The sequence below is a fragment of the Cydia pomonella genome, chromosome 2 (genome assembly GCF_033807575.1).
Source record: "Cydia pomonella isolate Wapato2018A chromosome 2, ilCydPomo1, whole genome shotgun sequence".
Taxonomy (NCBI): Eukaryota; Metazoa; Arthropoda; class Insecta; order Lepidoptera; family Tortricidae; genus Cydia; species Cydia pomonella.
The window spans coordinates 3101872-3125362 of NC_084704.1; the positions used below are offsets into that span (position 1 = coordinate 3101872).

General features: G+C 38.5%; 1 protein-coding gene across 1 annotated transcript in view; it reads left to right on the plus strand.

Moving 5' to 3' along the window:
* The window catches only part of LOC133531254 (hemicentin-2-like), a 247491-nt gene that overhangs the window by 214730 nt on the left and 9270 nt on the right, over positions 1–23491 (plus strand). Inside the window, exons 10-12 of the mRNA XM_061869391.1 lie at positions 1934–2093; positions 3302–3463; positions 4020–4154. Coding sequence (XP_061725375.1) covers positions 1934–2093; positions 3302–3463; positions 4020–4154 — 457 coding nt within the window. The remainder of the gene's footprint in view (positions 1–1933; positions 2094–3301; positions 3464–4019; positions 4155–23491) is intronic.

The window sequence follows — 23491 nt, forward strand, 5'->3', positions numbered from 1 at the left end:
ATGTCATATACTAAGAAAAAGTGACCAAGGCCTCCAGTGCCCCAGGCTGGAATTGAACCAGCGTCCTCTGCTATCGCGGCAGGTGCCTGAGCCACTCGGCCACCGGGTTCACGGCAGCATTGATCGAATTTTTCAAGTATATGCATTTCTTACTGAAGGCTTATGGCGCCCCCTAGCCACCCCCCTAAGGTAGAACAGTATGGTTCATACCTTCTAACTGGATCAAATCAGGTGATACCGAGCTAGCGAGAAAGATGGCGCTGCCAATCATACTATTAGAAGTATTAGAACAAATTAAATTATTTCCAGAAAATATTTTCATTTGTTTATATTTGAAGTAGAAACACAATTAAATAAACATATAAACAAATTAAAATATTTTCTGGAAATAATTTAATTTGTTCTAATACTTCTAATAGTATTTATCAAACGTCGATTATTTTAGCAAATGGTCCTATAGTACTGAATTTGTATACTGTATGACATCAACCTTGATTTCCTGGTTTTGGTATTCTTGAAAATCAAGCTGACCCCAGACTCCTATGACCCGTGGAAAAAGCCATAATGCTATGAAGATGATGATGAGGCCTTCTTTATTGTTGATAGAGTGGAACCAAGCTAAGTTGGCAGCATTTTGCAACTTCTATGAAATTATGACGTTTACTTAACATTTGCACCGTCTGGGCTATCAAAATCGTTACCAACTTTACTTGGTTGGACTCTATCTATTATTCCCGAAAAAGGAGATTACCAGTAGTTATTTCATACTTGTCTCTGAATATACTGTAACATGTTTATTATTTTTGTCTGCCCGTAAACGTTGGGAGGAGAATGGAGGGTCGAATTGGTGCTTAAAACGTCCTTAAAAAGTTTGCCGCCCAAGTGCGTAAAGTTACCCGCTTCACATGTGATATATAGAAAGAGGTGTTTTTATAGCTTTGGACGTAAATATGGCGTTTCATTTTACTTTTGACTTAAGTAGAGGTCGATGTGTCGAGCCATCCCAGGGAAATTACTTAAGGCCGCTGCCCGACCGTCGGTAATCAGTCTGGAGCGAGTAGTTTAGTTTACTTTTCGCGATAGAACTTTTTCACTTAGAAAATCTACTTGCCGGCAGTCAGTAGAAGAAATAATATAGAAAATTATATTATTCACACGGGCCCTACATCTACGTATGGATGGTCTAGCCAACGTTTCAAATAATATTTTATACAACCGTTATTGGAAAGCTCCCTATTATGAGCTTATCAGTCGAGTAACGTGATTGCTGAGTTGCCTTAGTAAGGTTCGGGATTGAAAAGCTTGATTACATCACTATTGTATACAAAACTTTTTCTACGAGTCATCTAAAATAATCCTTTTTTTTTTACTATATACCTAAATAATGAATGAAAATTGTTAAGTATGTCAGTAGACAAAAATGTAGTGCAATATACATAATCGCGCGACTCCGCGTGACCCCGCACCCCTAACCCCATGCCCCGCGCCTCGCGCCTGTTTAGTATCGTATGGAAACGCGGCGGCACGTGATTAGTCAATTTTTTTTTGTTTGGTATACGAAATCTTAATTCAACCATTACAGTCGACGAATAGAAATATATATAAGTACACGACTTTACTTTCAGTGTTTTAGAGGCATGTATGTATATTTTAGGCGGAAAGTTGGTTTGTAAAGATGTTTGTGAATTCGACAGCGCTATTATTTTGCGAGATAGTCAAACACTATTTACGTTATTGCCACCGGGCGGTCAGCTGCTTAAAAATAAACTAAGCCCGGTCCCACACGAGGGAAAGCAAAACGACTCTATATTTTTTAACTCGGGCGAGACCCTTACTACCTATGTATATATAAATGACATACTTGCATACGACGAAACTTACCGAAATCTTTCGCAAAACAAATTTTGGATAAATTTACCATTTTTCTGTCCAGGACCAGCAAATAAACCAGAACATGTCTTCCGGCGTCATCTTCAGCACCAAGTCGCTCGTGCTACAAGGCGTCACGAGGAGAGACGGCGGGTTATATACTTGCAGCGCCGCCAACCAGATAGGGGAGGCGACCAGCCAGGCGGTGTATTTGAGGGTGCAATGTAAGGAAATCCCATATATGTAGACAGACTTATCTACAGACACCTATAGATAAAACGATCATCTTACTTATCTTATCATCGAGCCAAAGACAGAGAAACTCATAGACAGACATAATATAGAGGGATTACCAGATCATTCAAATAGACCGCCACGTGGATAGATCGGCACACAAGCCAACCCAAGATCGGCCACGAAATATTAGAAACGAAAATAGGCTAACTGGAGTGCCGAACAGACTGAGAGAGAGCGGAGATTAGACAGCTAGATAAACAGAAATTATGTGTAATAAGAGCCTACAGAATGGACGGTAACATGGAACATTGCATAGATAGTAAAGTTCATCCGACTGATAAACTGGCATAGACAGCTAAAGCCGTGTAAAAGCTCTAGTTTTTTTTTTCAGATTAGAAATAATATAATCTCAAAAGCAGTAGTAACTTTTCCTCCAAAATTAAATCTGAGTATTTATGCACTGAATTATAGTGTTATTTGCATATTATTGTACCGCAATATTCGATATCATAGGAACATTTCGGAAGAAAAAGTTAATTACCACTACTTTTGAGGTAAGAAAAATTCTATTCATTAAAAAACGGGGTATAAATACATACACACAGATATTATCATGAGGTGTATGTGCACTGTTACACTTCTTTCGAACTTCGCTGAACACATTGTCATCTGAAATTCAAGGTCAGGTTATCCATAAGCTCTGATTACCATGGTCACGGATATCTGTCGGACAGAGCTAATAAATAAATATAAATTATTCAGGAGCTCAAAGTTACACAAAGACAATCGTTCACTCTCGCATCCTTAGCTACTACGGTCATATTACGCGCAGGGAAGACGACGCGATGGAGAGGCTCAGGGCAGAGTGGATGGCACAAGACCCAGATTGCGGCCCTCAATGCGATGGACCGACCAAGTGAAAGCTCTCACCGGGTCACCTCTGAATCTGTGCGCGCGGCAGGCAATAAATAGAGAAGCATGGCGGGAAATAGCGAAAAAAGCCGTAGGTACAACGACCGCAATGACCACGACTACTCCGACAAGAGTATACGACTAAGAAGAGAGAGCTAATAAAGATTCCGGCTTTTAGAGGTCTAGAACTTTCTAATGTGTCTGTGGTAGGCCTTTGCCTAGCAGTAGGACACTAAATTAGGCAAAAAAAAATCTGTGATAGACATTCCCACCTTTTTCACAGACACGCCCGTCTGCGCACAGCTATCGCCCCTCCTGATTGGTGCTAGATTAGACGAGCCCCTGCGCGTGCGCTGCACAGTGAGCGCAGACCCAGCTGATGTCACGTTCTCCTGGCAGTTTAATAACAGCGGGGAGAGTTTTCAGGTGTCGCCTGCCAGATATGGTGAGTCTTGTCTCTGGGCTGATTATTCATTGTTTACTAGATATAGTTTGGCAAGTCGCTTGCCAGTGGAGCATAGATCCCCACTTCTAATCGGTGCTCGATTAGACCAGCCGCTGCGCGAGCGCACAGTGAGTGCAGAACCAGCTGATGTAATGTTCTCCTAGCAGTTTAATAATAGCGGGGAGAGCTTTCAGGTGTCGCCTGCCAGATATGGTGAGTTTTCTATTCGTTCAGATTGTTCATCTTCCACATGCTTCTATGCATGATGCATACATATATATATGTGCATCGTACCACGGCCACGATCCTGACATACCTCTTTCGCTTCCTTCACTTTTATAACATTCCTCATAAACGCTCGCCGATGTAGGGTGCTCTTGACCTGGCCTTTCTCCAGCTTCAAAGATCTTTAGTTACCTAGATGCGCTCCTTTTCCATCCAGTTGATGGTATTTATTCATTAGATGTCTGCAGTGTCTTTGCCAATAAATAACACTGTTTGAGCACAAAAGTTGGAAAAGATCTGTAACGTAAAATTTATCATTTATCACAAACAGTGTCTACAGGCGGCACAGCGAGCGAGCTGCGTTATCGCGCAGCGAGCGAACGCGACTACGGCGCGCTGCTATGTCGCGCGACAAACGCTGTCGGCCGACAGAAGAGGCCGTGTGTCTTCCAAATTGTTCCAGCAGGTAAGTCCTATACGGTAAAACGTGTATACACCGTGGTGTAACACGAGAAAACCCGAAATATATTTACAGTGTATTCTTGATCACATTTAGAGACTAAAATGTCATATAAACTTATCTAGATTGCATCTAGTTTCAGAGTTACTACCAATTAAAAAAAAAACATCGTCTTATTGTAAATTAGTGCAAAATGCCTTTTTGATGGCGATGATACCATGATATTATTCAATCAATCAATCAATCATTTATTTCTGAGAATATGGTACAATGTTGGTTAGTAGAGGGTGTTAGGTCAGCATATTCTGCCGGCATGCATCGGCGTAGAAATATTCAGGTCTATACAAATATACAATATAATTATAAAATTTAAAATTTAGAAACTAAATAATAACATTTTCACGTCAGCAGCTCGAACAAGGGTTATTTGCTGCTTAAAAAAATTATTATTAATTATTATTTTTATTAAAGAAATCATTTAATGAATAGTAACATTCTTCGATTAACCATGTCTTAAGATTAGTATAAAATGTATGTCCAACTAAACTAGTAATAGATTTCAGCACTGTATTATAAATTTTGCTTAGCATATAATAGGATATTGATATTAGTCTTAATATCCTTATTGATAGATGTCAAAAACTGACAAGTAACCTTTGCAAAATCATTTTCAGTGCCAGTTTTGCCATAACATTAACTTTTTATGTATTATATACATTAAAAAAAATTTTCGGCTGAAAGCTACTTAAACTTAAATACAAAAATCCTTCTTTCGGCCTCAGAAGTGTGTGGTTAAAATCTTTCGGGTTCCTTGTGTTTCGTGTTACACTACTTGTTGATATTTGAGTTGTTTTAACTCTAATCATTCATAATTACTAATTACATCTAACCCTGGCAACAGAATCGAATGCAGATTCTCGCCATTTACATTGAGCTGATGGTAAGCCCTTCAAAATTGAAGATTTGAGGTGTAGATGACCTTTTGCATACAACTTTAATTAACCACATTCTATGATTACTTGATTAGACGTCTGAACTCTCTGAAGGTCGTGTACAGCCAGATATTGCCAATGCACTTATTTTATTATCTATATGTGTGTGTTGCGTACACTCACGAAAGTCGACAAATTTGACATATTGTCTACGATAGCCGTATCGACATATCGACAAACGCCAATAGAAAAATTAAAATTTATCAGGATTACAAATGTCATATGATCATTTCGATTCGCGATGTCTGTAAACGATGGTCTGCCTATGAAGCCATTCCTGGCTTCAAATGCCGGTAATGGCATTTATTTGTGTGATAAACAGAGATATTTGTTTCCGAGTCATAGCTGTTTTCTATTGTATTCATCTATATACGTATGTATGTATATAGTCGCCTAATACCCATAGTACAAGTTTGGTCGATCTGTGTAAGATTGTCCCCAATATATTTACTTATATATTTATTTATTGTTACTTTTGATACACTTACAGTATATATATATTGGATGTGCTTACTGCTGTTTCATCAAATTATATATTAGCAGTAAATTTGACAGTGAACAAGTTCTAACAATCTGACTACGATGAAAGAACAAGGTTATTACGAAATTTATGAAACAGCGGCAGTTAAACGTGACATCATATGCTGAGATTTACTTCGCGCACGTTATTATAAAGGCTGGTGCACACTCATAGCCTTAGTGCAGGTTCTCAGCAAGATAAGAAACTTTGCTGATTTTCAAAAGAAACTTCATGCTTCAATGGTCCTAGAAAAGTTATATTATACTTATTTGGTGATAAGTAATAAAGCTAATATCATTCGTTCGCCATATTAGCCCAACTTTACAATATAGTGTATACACAATATTTTTCTATATTAACAACCATTTTTTTTTAATTACGGCTGCTATTCTTGTAATACTTAACTGTTATTATTGATTTCGACGAGGTATGATGCACAGCCGAGCGGACACCAGCTCGGTGTACGGCGCATTGTGCCTATTGAGACAAATTATGAGGTGATCTTGCACTGACCGTAAAATAAAGATGATTAAATGAAAATGAATGAAAATTGCCCGTAGATAAATACCTTAAAACTAACATACATATTATAACAATATAGGTATTTTAAAACTAAACACTCCAAATCACATTATTATTATTAATAATAATAATAATCACATTATGGTTGCGATGCATTACGCAACCCCGCGCAGTGTCAGGGAGCCGGACGCGAAACCGCCGAAACCTGCGCTATTACCGCGAAAATCGAAATTCGTCAATTGCGGGCATTTTTCTCTGTCTAATTACGTCTTACTGAGAGTAAAAGAGAAAGATCCTCGCAATTTGCGAATTTCAATTTTCGCGGTAGGCCCCCTGATATGTGGACACCCTTCGACCAAAACTCCTCCTTATGGAAGGTCGCTAGACATTCAGTCGGAATGCTCACCATAAACGAATAAAATTTCACACTATGTCGAGATTCCAACTTCGAGACCCTCAGGACGAGTCCGATTAGTGATTTAAAGTCATATTGACTTTAAAAAGCCGCTATGCAACAATAACATTAATAGTTTAAATTCGAAACTTCAAATATAGGTAAAGATGACACGAAATATTTCCGTGACTGTGCACTACCCTTAACGCTTATGCGCCAGACGTTCCCGAGCGTTTCATAGAAATAAATGACAAGATGTGCACGAGGTTACCGCTCTTATACTTGCATGGAATACGGGATACAACTCGATTGGGCTAAGTAGGCGAATAGTGGGGACTAAAGACTGGAATTTGTTTGGTTGTATGCTACGCTAGATGTATACTACGAAACTAATAGTATTTTTGGTAACAAAACCGCTGTATGGAGTGAGCACTCTTAGTCTTCTTAATTCTTTTTGGTCACGTGTAGGTACGTAACGATATGAAAATCGTTGATAAATATTTTTATTACGCTCGAGTTGCATTCAAATTTAAATTGGGAGGTATAAAATATTTTTCGGCCGCATTTTCTGACCCGGTAATTATTCAACGCGCGTACGGTAACAAGTGACAACAATTTGATGTTATTTTTATTTCGTTTAAATCTGACATGTGCACATAAGAGCAAAATGGATCACTGTATAATGTGCCAGTGCTAATCTGCGAAGAAATACAGAGGTGTACATTAAGTCCCGCTATGGGCCGGCTATGGGGGGGGGGGGGGGGCTATAGCCCAATCCCTCTCTAGCATGAAATGAGGCCTGTGACCAACAATGTTATGGAACGTATGTAAGTATTAATAATTCAGCCTATATACGTACAGCCTATACAGGGTGATCAATCCAAAACGGGCAGTATGGAGAAGTCAGAAACTATGAAAGATAGCCACATCTGTTCTTGGGAAACATGGCTTCGATTTTAAATTTAATAATAATAACATTCAATATTTTTTTTAATCTCTCATAGATTTGACAGCTAAGTTGGCAGCGATTTTGATAGCACAGACTGTGCAAGTGTTATTTTCAACGTTTCTTCTATGACATTATCAATTATCTCCTCATATTCATTCTGTCTGTCGTCTGTCAAGTCAAGCGTATGGCCGAGAACGATGACGAACGAGGTAACATAATCGTACTGTAGGTGTAAGTTGCTGTTTAAAATCCATAAAAAGGACAACGTTTTTCTATTTGAAAACATCATACGTATTCCCTAAAAGAACATCACAAGGTATGCTATCAAAACACAAAAAACATACTTTTTTTTCTATAATTTATAACGAAAGAACAATGAATAATATTGACATAATAGTATTAAATACACAAATAATTCTTACTATTTTCAGTGAAGCTAAAAACCAAATGTGTTTAACCTTAGAAACGAAAAGGTTTTGCGCGGTAAACTGCATTATAAAAAATGTTTTTGAAGGAGATAATCTTTATTTTGTTGCGCTCATTATACTTGAGCGCCTACCCAAGTACCCAGTTGCCAACGCTAGACGGCGCTGCCATCGTGCACCCGGCCAATAAGTAACCAAGTGATTAGTAGTCAACCGAAGAAGTTTTAAATTAGGTACCTACTTTCGTTTGTTTTCAGAATGAAACCCTTTTTATTTTTAAATTTTCCTTTCTGAAATTAACTCTCTATTTTTTGCCATTTTAAGCGAACCTACCTTCGTATCTAACAATTCCTCCGTGCAAAAACTTTCCTTTCACTGCTTTCACATATAGTTTCCACCGTGCATGTCTATTATGTCGCTGACTGTACACGAGTGACACTCGGGTCGCAACGAGTCAGTCTCGCGGTAAAATGTCGAGTGTACGCGCAGTTTAAATATCCAGTACTTTGTCCTCAGAAAACTCTAGTAGACAGGGAAGACGAAATTAAATACTAATTTTATTTTCGAAAAGGAGAAAGAGTTGAGTTAGTTAGTAGTTTAAAGTAATGAAAATTGTATTAATTTAGCTGTAATATCAATATTAATACAATTTTCATTATTTTTGGTTTGGACTATAAACCTACGCTATCTACGTGTAAGTAATAAAAATAGTAAACGACTGAATTAACCAACAACATATCTCGACATTTATTTAAAAAGAAGCATGAGTCCATTTGATTGTGATATTTGCGCAGATCTCCTAGTAGTCTTTGCATTCTATTTACGAAATCTAAATCGATATCAGAAAATAATTATAATTTCGGATACTTATAATATCCAAAAACAAAGAAATAAACATACATAATAAAAATCCAGTTCCTCGCCGGCTGTCGTGCGAGCCGCGCGCGCGATGTATACGCAGTGCCGGATTAACCATTAAGCAAAATAAGCACTTGCTTAGGGCACCACGTCTAGGGGGGCACCAAAATCGTGGGAAAATAACGGGTAGTTTGTACATGAAACTTTGTGCGTCATGTATAGGGCACGTAAGTGCGTCTCCAACGCAGGCCTTTGCCCCTCCGAGGGCCCATTCCATCAGGCTTGCAATATGCTGATTTTTTCATCATACTTTACCTATTGGTTCGTGGTTGATTTTTGATTTCCAGCATTCTGCAAATCTGTCAGCCTTTGGGCCAAAGGGCCTTATACCCAACGTAGAGCTCAGTTTTAGAAATCTACTTGTCTTCAACCCTACGAGGAGCTTTTTCTTCAGCCTTCTCGGAGTGTCGAATTTAATAGTAGATCTACACTTTTGTCTTAATTTATAATTATGTCGTGTCCGAATTTCGCTCTCTTGTAACTCGGCCTTCGGCTTCGCAGCACCGAAGTCTTAACAGATTTTCAAGGATCGGAATTTGTCACTCATGCTGCCCGAGCTCTTGCACACCAGATTGGTTTGCGACGTATTGCACACGGCCAAGCTCGTGCGAACTAATTGTCAAAGTTTTATTATAAAAAAACTGATGACGGAATCAAAGGCTAAAGTGCAGGTTCGGGGCTTCGTTCCCCACGAAGGTCGTAAACCAAAAGCATACGGTTTTATTTAACCCAAAGGTTTCCTTTAGCAGAATTAATCTTTGGTTTCCTAAGATGTAATTAAAAAATGATGCCACCCAGATTTTTGATTCAGGTTTATTTTAGCTTCAGCGAAGTCGGTCAGTCGGAGGTCAATAACTGTTTAAGTTTAGGTTCTAAGTTACGTTTGTTCTCATTTTCGACAAAATCTAAAATGTCGATCATACCACATTTCATACAAATAGATGCAGCGGTTATTGATTCCCCACATAAACTACCACCCTTCTTTACACATCCTTATCGATGATTTTTTTAGATTAAAACTATCCTGTCCTTTCTTGGGACTAAACTGTAAACTCTTGATTATATTTTTGGGTCTAAACTAATTATCTCTATACCAAATTTCAACTAAATTGGTTCAGCGGTTGAGACGTGAAGAGGAATATTAAAAAAAATGAAAATTTTACCTGTTTCCACTTCGGAATGGTGTCAATGTGATACCATACTCGTAAATGAGTTCGGCATTACACTACAAAACTTAATGGCTCCACTTTTTAACTAAATCAACCCTTGGGTCCTAACTCCTAGGGGCCAATCCTGCCAAAGGAAATCTTCGGTTCGAAACGCCTATTTCATCGGCTGAAACTAACTCTAATCAAGTGCCCTTTTGAGCGAGGCCAAATGCCGAGCAGCAGGCCTCACATGAATGCGTTTCTCAGAAAAGCTCTCTTTTCAACCCTGTGTGGAGCTCGACCTTAGTCCTCGCTTACACTGGGTATTCAGTCACAAAACCCAGCTCTCTTGCAACTCCGCCTTTAGGTCTTGCTCGGAAGCGCCAAGTGGCCACTCCGGATCTTCAACCTTATGAGTATGGCCGTTGGATTCGTTTTTTGACTATTTCCACCATTGGTTCAATTCCAAGCACTGCTATCCTGCAGTTCGGCCTTCGGCCTCGGACGATTGCCCGCCACGGTAGAAACAACTGAGTGTCAACCGTGAACCACGTTCGACGTGTTGTCTCCCTGTCGCACATACGAATTTACAATTGCCTCTGGGCCTCAGTCCTTATGTAACTTTCGGGTTACTTTTGGTCATGTTACTTCTAGGGTTTATTTGTGAAGTGAACCAAAGCAGGTTTTAATCACATAGTTAGCCGGAAAGGCAAGTACACAATCATAGATATATAATTTCAGTAATTTAGTTCACGCATGCTTTGATAAAGGTGACATTAGGATGGTGACTGCACCAGCATTACTGTTGCAACGTTACTGCTGCAGCACTGTCAACTTCCTTGATAAAATAAGTAATGGATTGAAAATACAAATTGCAGCAGTAATGCGACCATGAACGTCACTTAGTTTACCAAAAAAAATCAATGTTGTCAATGTAATCTGGATGAGCCTAGGGAGAGGGGGCACCAAGATCTAGAAATGCTTAGGGCATCAAAATTTCTTAATCCGGCACTGTGTATACGGCTCGATCCCCTGTCGCTGCGCAAGCGAATATCACGCATCGTAACAATATGAACTGTGACGCTCAGTGTGCGGGATGCAAGGTCGTTATTAATGAACTACTTGCTTTTCTGAGCAACAAAGTTGACGTGTTGCCAGAAACAGCAATTTCTGAGATATGTATGACTGCGTATACATCGGAAGAAATCGTAGAAGCTCGCTGTGTCGCTCTAAAATTGTTGGCACCGCATAAGAAATTTATGAGACGAAAGGAAGGGTCAGAGCAAAAAAGTATCCACGATATGGTGAAAATGATTAAGGAGTTTGAGCCTGACAGTCTCCCTATTTTTGTGGCGAGAGACTTAAATAAAATTCCACCCGTCTCATTTAATTATATTGACTCGACCTCTTTTCTTAAGGAGATAGCAATTTTAAGAAGCGATGTGGCTGTTATTAAAGCTGAAAAAAACACGAAAAGTGGTGATTCCTGCTCATCTAGCGAAATAGAGGGATTGAAATCGGAAGTTGAAGAAGTGAAATCCATAGTGAAGGCATTGAAGGAAAAAGATAGTTGTGCATGTGAGTGTAAACAACGAAAGAGTGCGCAACAGAATGTATCACAATCGTTTGCCTCTGTAACACAAAAACGCGGCACTAATAAACAGCTGACCGGCCAACTACCGCAGCCTGCGCCCAGTACGATACGTAAACAAAGCGCGTCGCATTACTTATCGCAAAATAATAACTCGCCTTCAACTAACCATCTACCCGACGCTGTACAGATGCACGTGCCGCTATATAAAGATATTATTAATACGACAACTACAACAAGCCCGTCGGAAGCGCATGAAAACGGTATTTCTCAGAGGGATAGAATGAATGATAGTTTTATAACTGTGGAACGTAAGAAGCGTAAGAAAAATAATAGTAACTTGACGGGCACTGCGCAAGGCTCGAGTAAATTGCAATTAGCAGATCTAACATCTTTTGTTTACGTATCTCGTCTGAAAAAATCGACCACTGTGGATAATATAATGGATTACGTAAAAGATAAGGGCGAGGAATGCTTCAAAATAGATCTATTGACACAAAAACACGACACGGACTTTTGTTCGTTTAAATTATCAGTGCCCAGGCGTAAATTAAATACGTTTCTGAGTAATGATTTTTGGCCCGAAGGTGTTAAATTCAGACTGTTCCGTGAACGCACGGCGAGAGAAACCAAACCACTAAATCTCTAATATGGATAGTACACCCTCTAAGATAGTAATAACAACTTTTAACTGTAAGAACATCAAGACATCCTTTAAGACCGTGCTAGACCTCACTGCTAGTTCACATCTAATCCTTCTGCAAGAGACCTGGCTGATGGAACATGACTTGAACTTTGTACATTCAATTAACACGTCATTCGGCTGCGTGGCAAAGTCCTCGGTGGACTCGTCCGAAGGTATACTCCGTGGAAGACCATACGGCGGGCTGGCCATCATGTGGAACAAGAAGTTGTTTCCTAATGTTGTTCCCGTTACTTGTGCGAACAAAAGAATACAGGCAGTTCGTGTTTTTCTCGAGTCGAGCTCATTTTTAGTGATTAATATTTATATGCCCGTTGATAATAATAAGAATGTCGAAGAGTTTACGGAATGCTTAGCGGAGATTAGTGCTATTATCGACGATTCGGAAGTTCAAATTGCCTACATCTTAGGTGATCTGAACGCGCACCCAGGTGCGAGGTTCGGCAAACAATTGGCCGAATTTTGTGATGATATGTTGTGGGAATGTGCGGATTACAATAAATTAAGTAACGATTGTGATATGTATACTTTCCAATGTGCGGCCACCGGCAGCAGGAGATGGTTAGACCACTGCGTGACGACCAGAGCTGCTTGGGACTCAGTGGTAGACGCGTACGTCACTCATGACGTCACGACGTCTGATCACTATCCATTGAGTATTGTATGTAACATTTCTGGCGTTGCTGTGGGACTGACCACCTCCCGTATATCTGATTTATTAAAGTATGTAAAATGGGGCGAGAGGACAACTAGTCAAATAAATACTTATGGTGAATTTTGCTATAATAATTTAGATTTATTTTCGAACTTTTTTACGTGCGACTGTGATAATGTTTTACGCTGTGTGCATTTACAAATGTATTACAATACCATTGATGATTACTACAGGCATATTATCGATGTACTCCAAAATGCAGCTATTGTGAGTTCTGGTACATGTGAACAGAGACGCCATAGGAAGGTGCCCGGTTGGAACTATCACGTCAGAGACAGCCATGAGAAAGCTAGGATGTACTTTCGGTGCTGGACGGTTGCCGGAAGGCCCTCTAGCGGTACTGAATATGATAACATGCGCAAGAGTCGTACATTATTTAAAAACAAACTAAAATGGTGTCAAAGAAATGAAGAGAGTATTAAATTGAATATCTTAGCCTTATATAGAAAAAGTAAAAATTTCATTAAGTTCTGGAACGCAACTAAGAAACTAAATTACAAGCAAAGTTTACCTGTATCCGTGGAGGGTTGCCAGGAACCGTTCGGTATCGCCGAGCTGTTTGCGCGGAGATTTAAGGTGAGCCCTCTGACAGCAGAGCGTGTGCTCGATAGTGAAGCTAGTCACGATGATCACGTCATAGAATTTACACGAGAGGAAGTCTCAAAAGTCATACTGAGTATGAAACGTGGTAAATCACCCGGACACGACGGGCTCAGTATCGAGCACATACTCTGGGCCACTGATAAGATTTTCACGCATTTGTGCCGTCTATTTAATCTATGCATTAAATATAGTTATTTACCTGAGGCATTGATGCGCACTACTGTAGTACCAATTGTCAAGAATAAAACGGGCGATCTTAGCTCTGCTTCTAATTACCGGCCTATCTCATTAGGTACTATAGTAGGTAAAATACTAGAGCGCCTCCTTCATCCTGAGCTGCTTAGGAACATTAAAATTGATGATGCGCAGTTTGGTTTCCGCCCCGGTCTTTCAACAGATGCCGCTATTTTCAGCCTCAAAAGTACCGTCAGCCACTACACTTCGCGCAAAACATCAATCTATGCATGCTTTTTAGATCTCAGTCGCGCATTTGACCTCGTCAACTATGATATCCTGTGGGCGAAGTTACGTGCATCTCGGGTGCCTAATGGAGTTGTTAATCTGCTGAGATTCTGGTACGGAAGCCAAACAAACATTGTGAGATGGGGCGACGCAACCTCTAGCAAGTACAGGCTAGAATGTGGGGTTCGTCAAGGGGGGGTTACCTCTCCGGACCTGTTTAACCTGTACGTGAATGGCCTGATTGAGGAGCTGAGGAGCACCAATGTTGGCTGTCATGTAGGAAATGTTTGCGTCAATAACCTTAGTTATGCGGACGATATGGTGCTGCTCAGCCCCTCAATCAAGGGATTGAGGCGGCTTCTTTCGGTCTGTGAGCATTATGGTAATGCACATGGACTGAAATATAATGTTTCCAAGACCGAGATGATGGTATTCGCGTCGGGTTCTGGGCCGGATAGCGTACCTGCGGTGTATTTAAATGGGTCGAAAATCAATGTTGTTAAGCGGTTCAAGTATTTAGGACATTTGTTGACGGAACGGCTGCAGGACGACGATGATATTGAGCGCGAGCGGAGGGCTCTCGCCGTCAGAGGCAACATGCTCGCTCGACGGTTTTCTAAGTGCAGCAAGGATGTAAAAACCACACTCTTCAAGGCGTACTGTTTAGGCATGTACACCTCCCAGTTGTGGATAACGTTCACGCAGAAGGCAATGAGCAGAATAAGAGTTCAGTACAATGACGTGTTCCGGGCTCTTATGCAGCTGCCGCGGTGCTGCAGCGCGTCGGGCATGTTCTCGGACGCGGGGGTCCCCGACTTTTTCGCGGTAACGAGATCCCGCGTTGCCTCGTTCTGGAGGAGACTGCGTCGTTCCGACAACAAAATACTTGTGGCTGTTTCTGACGATATAAGGAGTCCGGTGTTTAGGCGCTGGATTTCTGTTCACATGGGTCAGAACAAAAAATGACTGCACATACCATGTGCAATTTTAATTTTATACTTAATTCTAATTTAATTTAATTTTAACATGAGTGGCACCCCTTTACAGTGTCAATTTAGTTTAGTTTAGTTTTAATTTAGTAATAATAACTTTGTATGCACTATGGGTACTGACTGCCTGAAATAAAAGCCTTTTATTTATTTATTTATAATAAAACTTACTAACAACTTAAACTAAAGATAAAAAATTTGGCCCAAATCGCCGTCAATGGGCAACGTGCCTAGAAGGCTGGCCGTATTTCCCCGCTGTATGGCAATACTTATACGCTGTGCGAAATAGTGGCCAGCCCTCTGGTCGCCCGAGGCCTCTATTAGGCGCGCCGACAAATCTTTAAAAAGCCGACGCTATTAATATAAATATTATAATATTGACTGATCTTAAAATTATTGGCGTCTCTCTGATCTACAATTACTGTTAAAGTGCATTAACTATTAAATTTGACTAACATGATAATTGATAACCATTCATTAGTAGCTCATTAACCATGGTATCCCACTAATTTAGTCGAAGCTAATTAGTTTACCATGTTCAATTATTGACTAAGTGGTGATTAGAGAATGTTCGGTACTGAGTTTGTATGGCGAGAACGGGGGACTGTAATTGTATCCAAAACCGGTACCGGGACCACTCCCTAGTGGTGATGTATTGAGAGTGTTATGCTAATTAGAATGTTTTCTATCAACTGTCAGTTTAGAAGTGCAGTCCCACTATAAAGAATAAGAATTACGCAAAGTTGGACTAAATATTACAAGCTTTTATTTACTTTCACCTGACCGTTGTCTGTTTTGTAATCAAATCTCGCAAGTTAAATTTGATCCAGTTCCCGGTTTCCGATTGAGCTGAAAATTTGCATACATATGTAAGTCGGGTGACAATGCAATATTATGGTGCCATCGAGCTGATCTGATGATGGAGACAAGAGGTGGACATAGGAACTCTGTGATAAAACAACGCAACCTAATTGTGTTTGGGGTTTTTAGAATTTGCTCGATGAGTATTAGTTGCCTGTGGAAAGAAAAGTACAGTCAGCGATAAAAGCTTGTACCAAAAATGAAATTTTTGCCAAAAACTTATTTTAGTTATAATTATCTCAGGCGCTAGGTAAAGAAGTTTCATGGTTTTATATATAATAATAATAATAATTTATATTTTATTTTTAGTTACATAATATACAAATCAGCTTCATCAGTCAAGTCTTCAGTCAGTCCGTAGCTGACCATAACAACTTCTTACCAATCACACCAGTTAAACGGGAAACCTATACGAATACAGTGTGTAGATCCAATACGGGCAATAAATTAAACCGATGTATAATTTTATCCATAAAAATAAAAATAAAATAAAAAAGCCTTTAATTCCACTCTAATAACAATGATTAATAAATATATATCTCTAGCTTACATACTTATTTTTTTTTTTATTAACTTAATTTAACTACTAACTAGCACTATGATTAGTGGACCTCTTCGCGAGTAAAGGCCTCCCCCAGCCGCCGCCATTCTGAGCGGTCCTGCGCTACATCTTGCCATTTGTGCGGTATGATGTTGGTGACGTCATCGATCCATCTTGTGGTTGGTCTGCCAGATTTTCTTTTTCCATGTGGCCCTTTCCAAAGTGTTACACGTTTGGTCCATTTTTGGTCGCTCATTCTCGCTATATGGCCCGCCCATTGCCATTTCATTTTCAGACAGTGTTCTAATGCGTCGATAACTCTCGTCCTCTCTCGTATTTTTTTCTCGTAATTTATCCATATAATAGTCCATTGAATGAGTCCCTCCAAGGGGGGTCTAGAGTGCGTGAGTTAGTAACGTAAGATGTTTCTTCGGAAACATGTCAAGAGTCCCTAGGTAATAAACATACTAAAACCCCGGGACACTAGGAGGAGCCCCGGAGTGGGGGGAGGGGGGGAAAGGGTCCATTTTTTAATTTTTCGCTTAAATCTCAAAAACGGTACATGTTAGAGAAAAACTTTCAAGGAAAAGTTAAAAGGCCATAAAATTATCTACAAGTTGTACCTAAATCATTTTTTTCTATTCCCAGCCGTTTTCGAGTTACATCCCATGAAAGGTGAAAAATTCGAAAACTTTATTTTACCACCTTAGGGTTATCGTAACTACCCTAATAAAATTCAATTCCTCCTAAACGCCTCCATGGTGGAATCTGGTTTTTTTATCAATGATAGACCTAATTATGAGCAATCTATCGGTACCGGTCACAAATTGCACTTTTGAGCTTTTTGGAAGAAAAAAAAATAAAAAAGTCAAGTTGCGTAACTACCCTAATATAATATTTTGACAATCGATTCCTCCTAAAGGCTTCCATGGAGGAATGTGTTTTTTTTACCAATGATTGACCTAATTAAGAGCAATCTATCAGTACCGGTCACAAGTTGCACTTTTAAGCTTTTTGGAAGAAAAAAAATAAAAAGTTCAAGTATCGTAACTACCCTAATAAAATTCAATTCCCCGTAAACGCCTCCGTGGTGGAATCTGGTATTTTTATCAATGATAGATCTAATTATGAGCAATCTATCTGTACCGGTCACAAGTTGCACTTTTGAGTTTTTTGGAAGAAAAAAATAAAAAGATCAAGTTCAGTAACTCAAACTACCCTAATATAATATTTTGACAATCGATTCCTCCTAAAGGCTTCCATGGAGGAATGTGTTTATTTTACCAATTATATACCTAATTAAGAGCAATCTATCAGTACCGGTCACAAGTTGCACATTTGAGTTTTTTGGAAGAAAGAAATATTTTTTGATCGATTGATGTGATAAACATGGGTATGTAGTATGGGGAAATTGTTTGAGCCAAAATCATTTTTTACTGCGTGTAACTCAGAAACGGCTGGGAATAGAAAAAAATGATTTAGGTACAACTTGTAGATAATTTTATGGCCTTTCAACTTTTCCTTGAAAGTTTTTCTTTAACATGTACCGTTTTTGAGATTTAAGCGAAAAATGAAAAAATGGACCCTTTCCCCCCCTCCCCCCACTCCGGGGCTCCTCCTAGTGTCCCGGGGTTTTAGTATGTTTATTACCTAGGGACTCTTGACATGTTTCCGAAGAAACATCTTACGTTACTAACTCACGCACTCTAGAACTTTTTATTCAATGGACTATAATCTGTAATTAAGATTTTTTTTTAATTACTCTCAATTATGACCCGTAATTCATTTAAAAAAAATTGCCGAGCAGCAATGTACTGCAATCATTACGAGACATACCATGACATGACATTTACGAGATACGAGCTGTTTATAGTAACTGCCAACAAGCGTTGACAGTTACTTTAAAAAGCTCGTATCTCGTAACTTGTCTGTTCCTTTACATTGCGGGCCGAATGATTTTGTATGGTTAATTTAATATTTTCATTGTACTTCGAAGAAAAAATATATTTCAATATACTTCTTAGGTCCTATATTAACTACTGTTTAAATATTCGCCTGTATTGGATTTACACACTAATAACCCGTCTACACCGCTTAGTAGCGCTAACTACTCTTCTCTTTCCCCCTTATTCATAAACGTGTACTAAAGGTACGATGCCGCTAATAATCGTTTGTCCCTTTCCATCATACCAATACGTCGGAAAGGGACAAACGATTATTAGCGGCATCGTAACTTAAGTACACGTTTATCAATAAGGGGGTTTATTTTGTGGACTTTGCTCAAGACGGATAAAGTTGCTGTATCGTAGAGAACCACCAGAATTAACAACTTAGAGCGATTTACTAAACACAGAAACACACTACTACACCTCTGCCTCGTGTATGACGCTTTCCTGAATCTGTAGAATTCGTTTGACAAGTCAGTTCCAAGATTTACTTAATTGACCCGTGTGATCTAATTTGAGTGCGCAAAGTTAACTACAAGTTAATCAAAAGCACAATTATTTTCTAAGACGACTACCATTAGACTTTCCAACTCAGAGGGTAACTAAATCGTTTTTGAATTATTCAATTTTATAACCGTCGGCCCGATTCAAAGAATGAGATACGATAACGATAAGTTCTGGTTTAGATAAGTTCTCATTTAGATATCGTTTGTATATCGTATAATTGACAGAAGCTCTTCGATTAGGGCAACCAATGTCACTTAGACGTTAGAAATATCGTAGATAGATCTTATTGGGATCACAGCGGAATTCAAATAAACGTCAATTTTGACATATCGTTTAGTTATCGATCTTTTAAAGATCTTTCCTAGATCTTAACCGTGTCGTAATCATTCTTCGAATCGGGCCGCATAGCTGTTCGCTATACGTCCCTACAATGGATTACGTAGCTCATACGTTAACGCGTATATGACATCTTTTGACTCTGGAGTTACGCATGCATAATAGTCATATGCTTGTACCATTGTAGGTTTAAAAAATATCAGCCAATTTGAACGTTTATGACCAGTTAAAATACTGTTACAACATATATTGTGTAAACGTGCCTGTGACAATTTTAAATGAATTTCCGTGGAAATAGTCCGCGTTGCGTTACTTTGCAGTTTTTGTCAACGTTAACGATAAAACGTTGCCGTGTGCACGAAAAACGTTGCCAGGTGTACACACGTCGCTTAACGCTGTTTTATGGAGCGTGAGTTTGAAATCCTTTTTAGTTGCTTTTGTTATAATAAATAAATTGGGTAGGTTTCATAAATTTTGGGTTTTAGTGACCGAAGTGAATGTTGTTTTACATTTAGTGACAGATAAGGTGACTGCTATAGTTATTTGCCCCTCCATAGTAATTGGCCACTCCATAGTAATTTGCCACTCCATAGTTAGTTGGCCACTCCATAGTAATTGGCCACTCCATAGTAATTTGCCCCTCCATAGTAATTGGCCACTCCATAGTAATTTGCCACTCCATAGTAGTCGGCCACTCCATAGTAGTCGGCCACTCCATAGTAATTGGCCACTCCATAGTAGTTGGCCACTCCATAGTAGTTGGCCACTCCATAGTAGTTGGCCACTCCATAGTAGTTGGCCACTCCATAGTAATCGGCCACTCCATAGTAGTTGGCCACTCCATAGTAATTGGCCACTCCATAGTTAGGCAGAAAGAAACAAGGCAATAGAACTCTTATTGTTAAGATTGGTCAATTACTATATGTAGAGGGGCCAATAACGTATTAGAATAGGACCATGACCATACTAAGGGTCAGGTCATATTGACAAGGGTTCTACAGCGACTAAACTAAACCAATAACTAGCTTAAACTTAGCAGTTATTTTAATTTACAATGTTAATGTTAGCTTGAATTACATAATACAATGACCTGTGATCAATAACAGTATGTGATAACCACTCTGAAGTTTAAGTTTTAACATACCAAGGTTTCAATATACATACGTATGCAAAAGCGGTTATAGTTATTAATATTTACAATACTAGTTGATGGAGGGTAGATTTAGTTTTTTTTTTCTGCCAACAAACTGTACTGCAGTTTGGCAGATTAGTAGTTTAAGGCTTTTTGTAATCTTCTTTTGATTCAAATAAATAAAATAAAAAAAAGTACTGATAATAATTACGCGATCGAGTATCGGGATGAACCCGGGTTTCGGGAGGCAAGCAAGCAAGCAAGTGCCGCATTTTTAGACTATATTGTTTAACGATACGTCACCTTTACAATCAATCTACTGACAGACAGATATACGTCAACTACGTTTTATGTCTGGGGCTAAAAGGGTTTACGGCACAGGGTCAACTTGCAACTGTACTTATAAGTCAAACTTTACCCCCTTGAGTTTATAAGAAGGTAACTTCAATGCTTCAAGTCTAGGTTGTTAGGATTGCACTTAACATGATATTGCGAAGTTGCGAACCTTGTTAACCTTCAAGCTTTGTACGAAAGAGTGGGTAATCGCGATTTTGAACGTTAACAAAATAATTGTTTCGATTAAGTATTTAGGTTTAACATTCTTTATTCTCACTAAGAATAATATTTAAAGAAAATAAAATATTTAAAATATTTATATAAAATATTTGTATATAAGTAGTTAAACTAGTTAATAATTGTTATCAACTATTTACCATCATCCTAGTTGTACGAATAGCATTAGTTTAGTTAATGTAATGTACTGGTACTAATTAATTTAACCGTAAGATTACTGCATGTTCACTGGTAGAAGATACTTATATAAAAAAAAAATGACAATTAACTTACATGAGAACTTAAAGCTAGGTACACAAATACCTACATTTATTTTGTGATTAAGACACAAATACATAGATTAAGTTTTAGTGGTAGTTAATGTATCCCCGTAACCTTAATACTAATTACTAAACCGATTTCGAATAACGAATTACCTATTTTGTTCTTCATAGCCTAAGTGACAAGAGGCTTTTTAATCGTCTCTTAAAAGAGAGATGCATTTATGTAAAAAACTAGCCTTAGTCGGTTTTTATGTCAAGTAGGTAGGTAACATTGTTTTTACTCGTTTTGAAATTAATTTATGACTTTTTGCTGAAATATTTTAAAACTGTATTTAATAAATACAAAAAAAATAATAGAGTAATAAGTAAAATCCCTTCTTAGTATTTATATATGAAATTCCATTTCTGAAGCAAACGTTTTCCACTAACTAAATCTTAACAAATCACTTTGATATTTATATCGATCGCTTTTTTTGTTTTGCAAATTTTGAAGAAAAAAAGAAAAACCTATAAACCATTTTTTTATTGTGTGAATAACGTACAAAAATAACATGGAGAATGGACAATATTTAGAAGTGGAAAGTGCTTTTTGGACAACAACCGATTTAGATGACTTAGGTACCCAGGATAGTTTTATAGATCATTATCCTTATTCCACGCAGAGAAAGTCGCGGGTAGAAGCTAGTATACACTAAACTGCATTTCGTTTACACATGCTCACTAGAGTTTAAGTTAACTACTAAACTGAAATACAGTAAATCACTTAAATTACGACCATCAATCAGATTCACAAATCAGATAACGCTAAATTAATATCCAACCTAATTAAAACATTCCCAAATCAAAATTCGAATATTTGTAGGTTTAAAATACGGGCGAACTTCGCCGGCAATCCCGCCAATATGGAAGGAGTAACGAGGAAACTTATATAGGGGAACTTCGCACTAGCCCATTCGGTTTTTGAACGCCGTTTTTACGGAGCGGCCATTTTGATTTTGGCCGCGTGAACGCGTCGCGATAAAATGGAGCGGTAGTTTTTTAGGTTATCGGAGTAAGGAGAAAGGTTGGGATAACAACAGGATGGGTTTTGTAAAATTAAAAAAAGTGGAAAAGTTTATAGAAAATAACGCTGGCAGTAAAACATTAGTATTCCTGGATTCACAAGAAATCTTTATCATTTCAAGTACCTACTTCTCAATAATATAGTGTATTTCAGTATTTTTACTTAATTACTTTACCATCGTTACTAGTAATCCATACTGTAACTATTTGTTTTTCACCACACAAGCTTGAAAAGATTATCTTTATCCTTCAAACGCTGTTGAGAAAGTTGCGTTTTATTCACTAGAGTGGTAAAGTAAGTTGACGCAAATTTTGAGTTAATTCCTCATGTTGGTAACGTTGACTTGAATGATGTTTTTGAATAATAAAATAATTATTTAACAGCGTTGTTTGGATTTAATTTGTTAGGTTTAATTTTATCTAGATGATTTAGAAGATCATGGTTCAATTTTGGACTCTTTCACTTCCTCGGTTACCAATAATTATTAACTTCCACGAGGGGTTAAACAATAATTTTGCACACTTGTAAAACAAAATAACTATTTTATTGCCATTGACATATATATCTAAGGATGGGCCTTACGGGCACTAAGAATAGCGCTAGTTCAGTGGTGTCACTCTTGATTTCGAGCCAATCGTGCAGTCTAACGGAACTAGTTGCGACCAATCGCGCGCGTGATGCGAACTCATCAACCAATCACGTTGCGGCGTTAGACTGCACGATTGGCTCGAATTCGTGTGCGTGACACCGCTGCGCTGGACTGGCCGGACTGGCCCCATTCTTTTTGTGTCCGTAAGGGCCGTCCTTAGATATATAGGTATGGTCAATGTTTATTGCTCTCAAAAGATCTAAATTTCTACAGCTCTTGTTAGAGTCGAATCCGAAAATCTAATCCATTAATAATCTAATCTAATCCTTCCCCTCGAATCCATGTACCATAATTCCATTATCGCGAACTTCAATTCGCACTTGCTGATTTTTCCCCGTCCTGTTTCGCGTTTTGGCCTGACCAATCGGAGCGCAGTATTAATGAATTCGTCGAATTAAATTTCGCCGATATCGCTAACTGAAAATTAATGGATGCCTGCATTTCTGTACGGCTGAGTGAAGTTTTTGCAATGTTTCATATCGCATCATGTGTTTATTATTTTTCAGAACGTTTACTTCGAATATGTTTATAGTTATTTTAC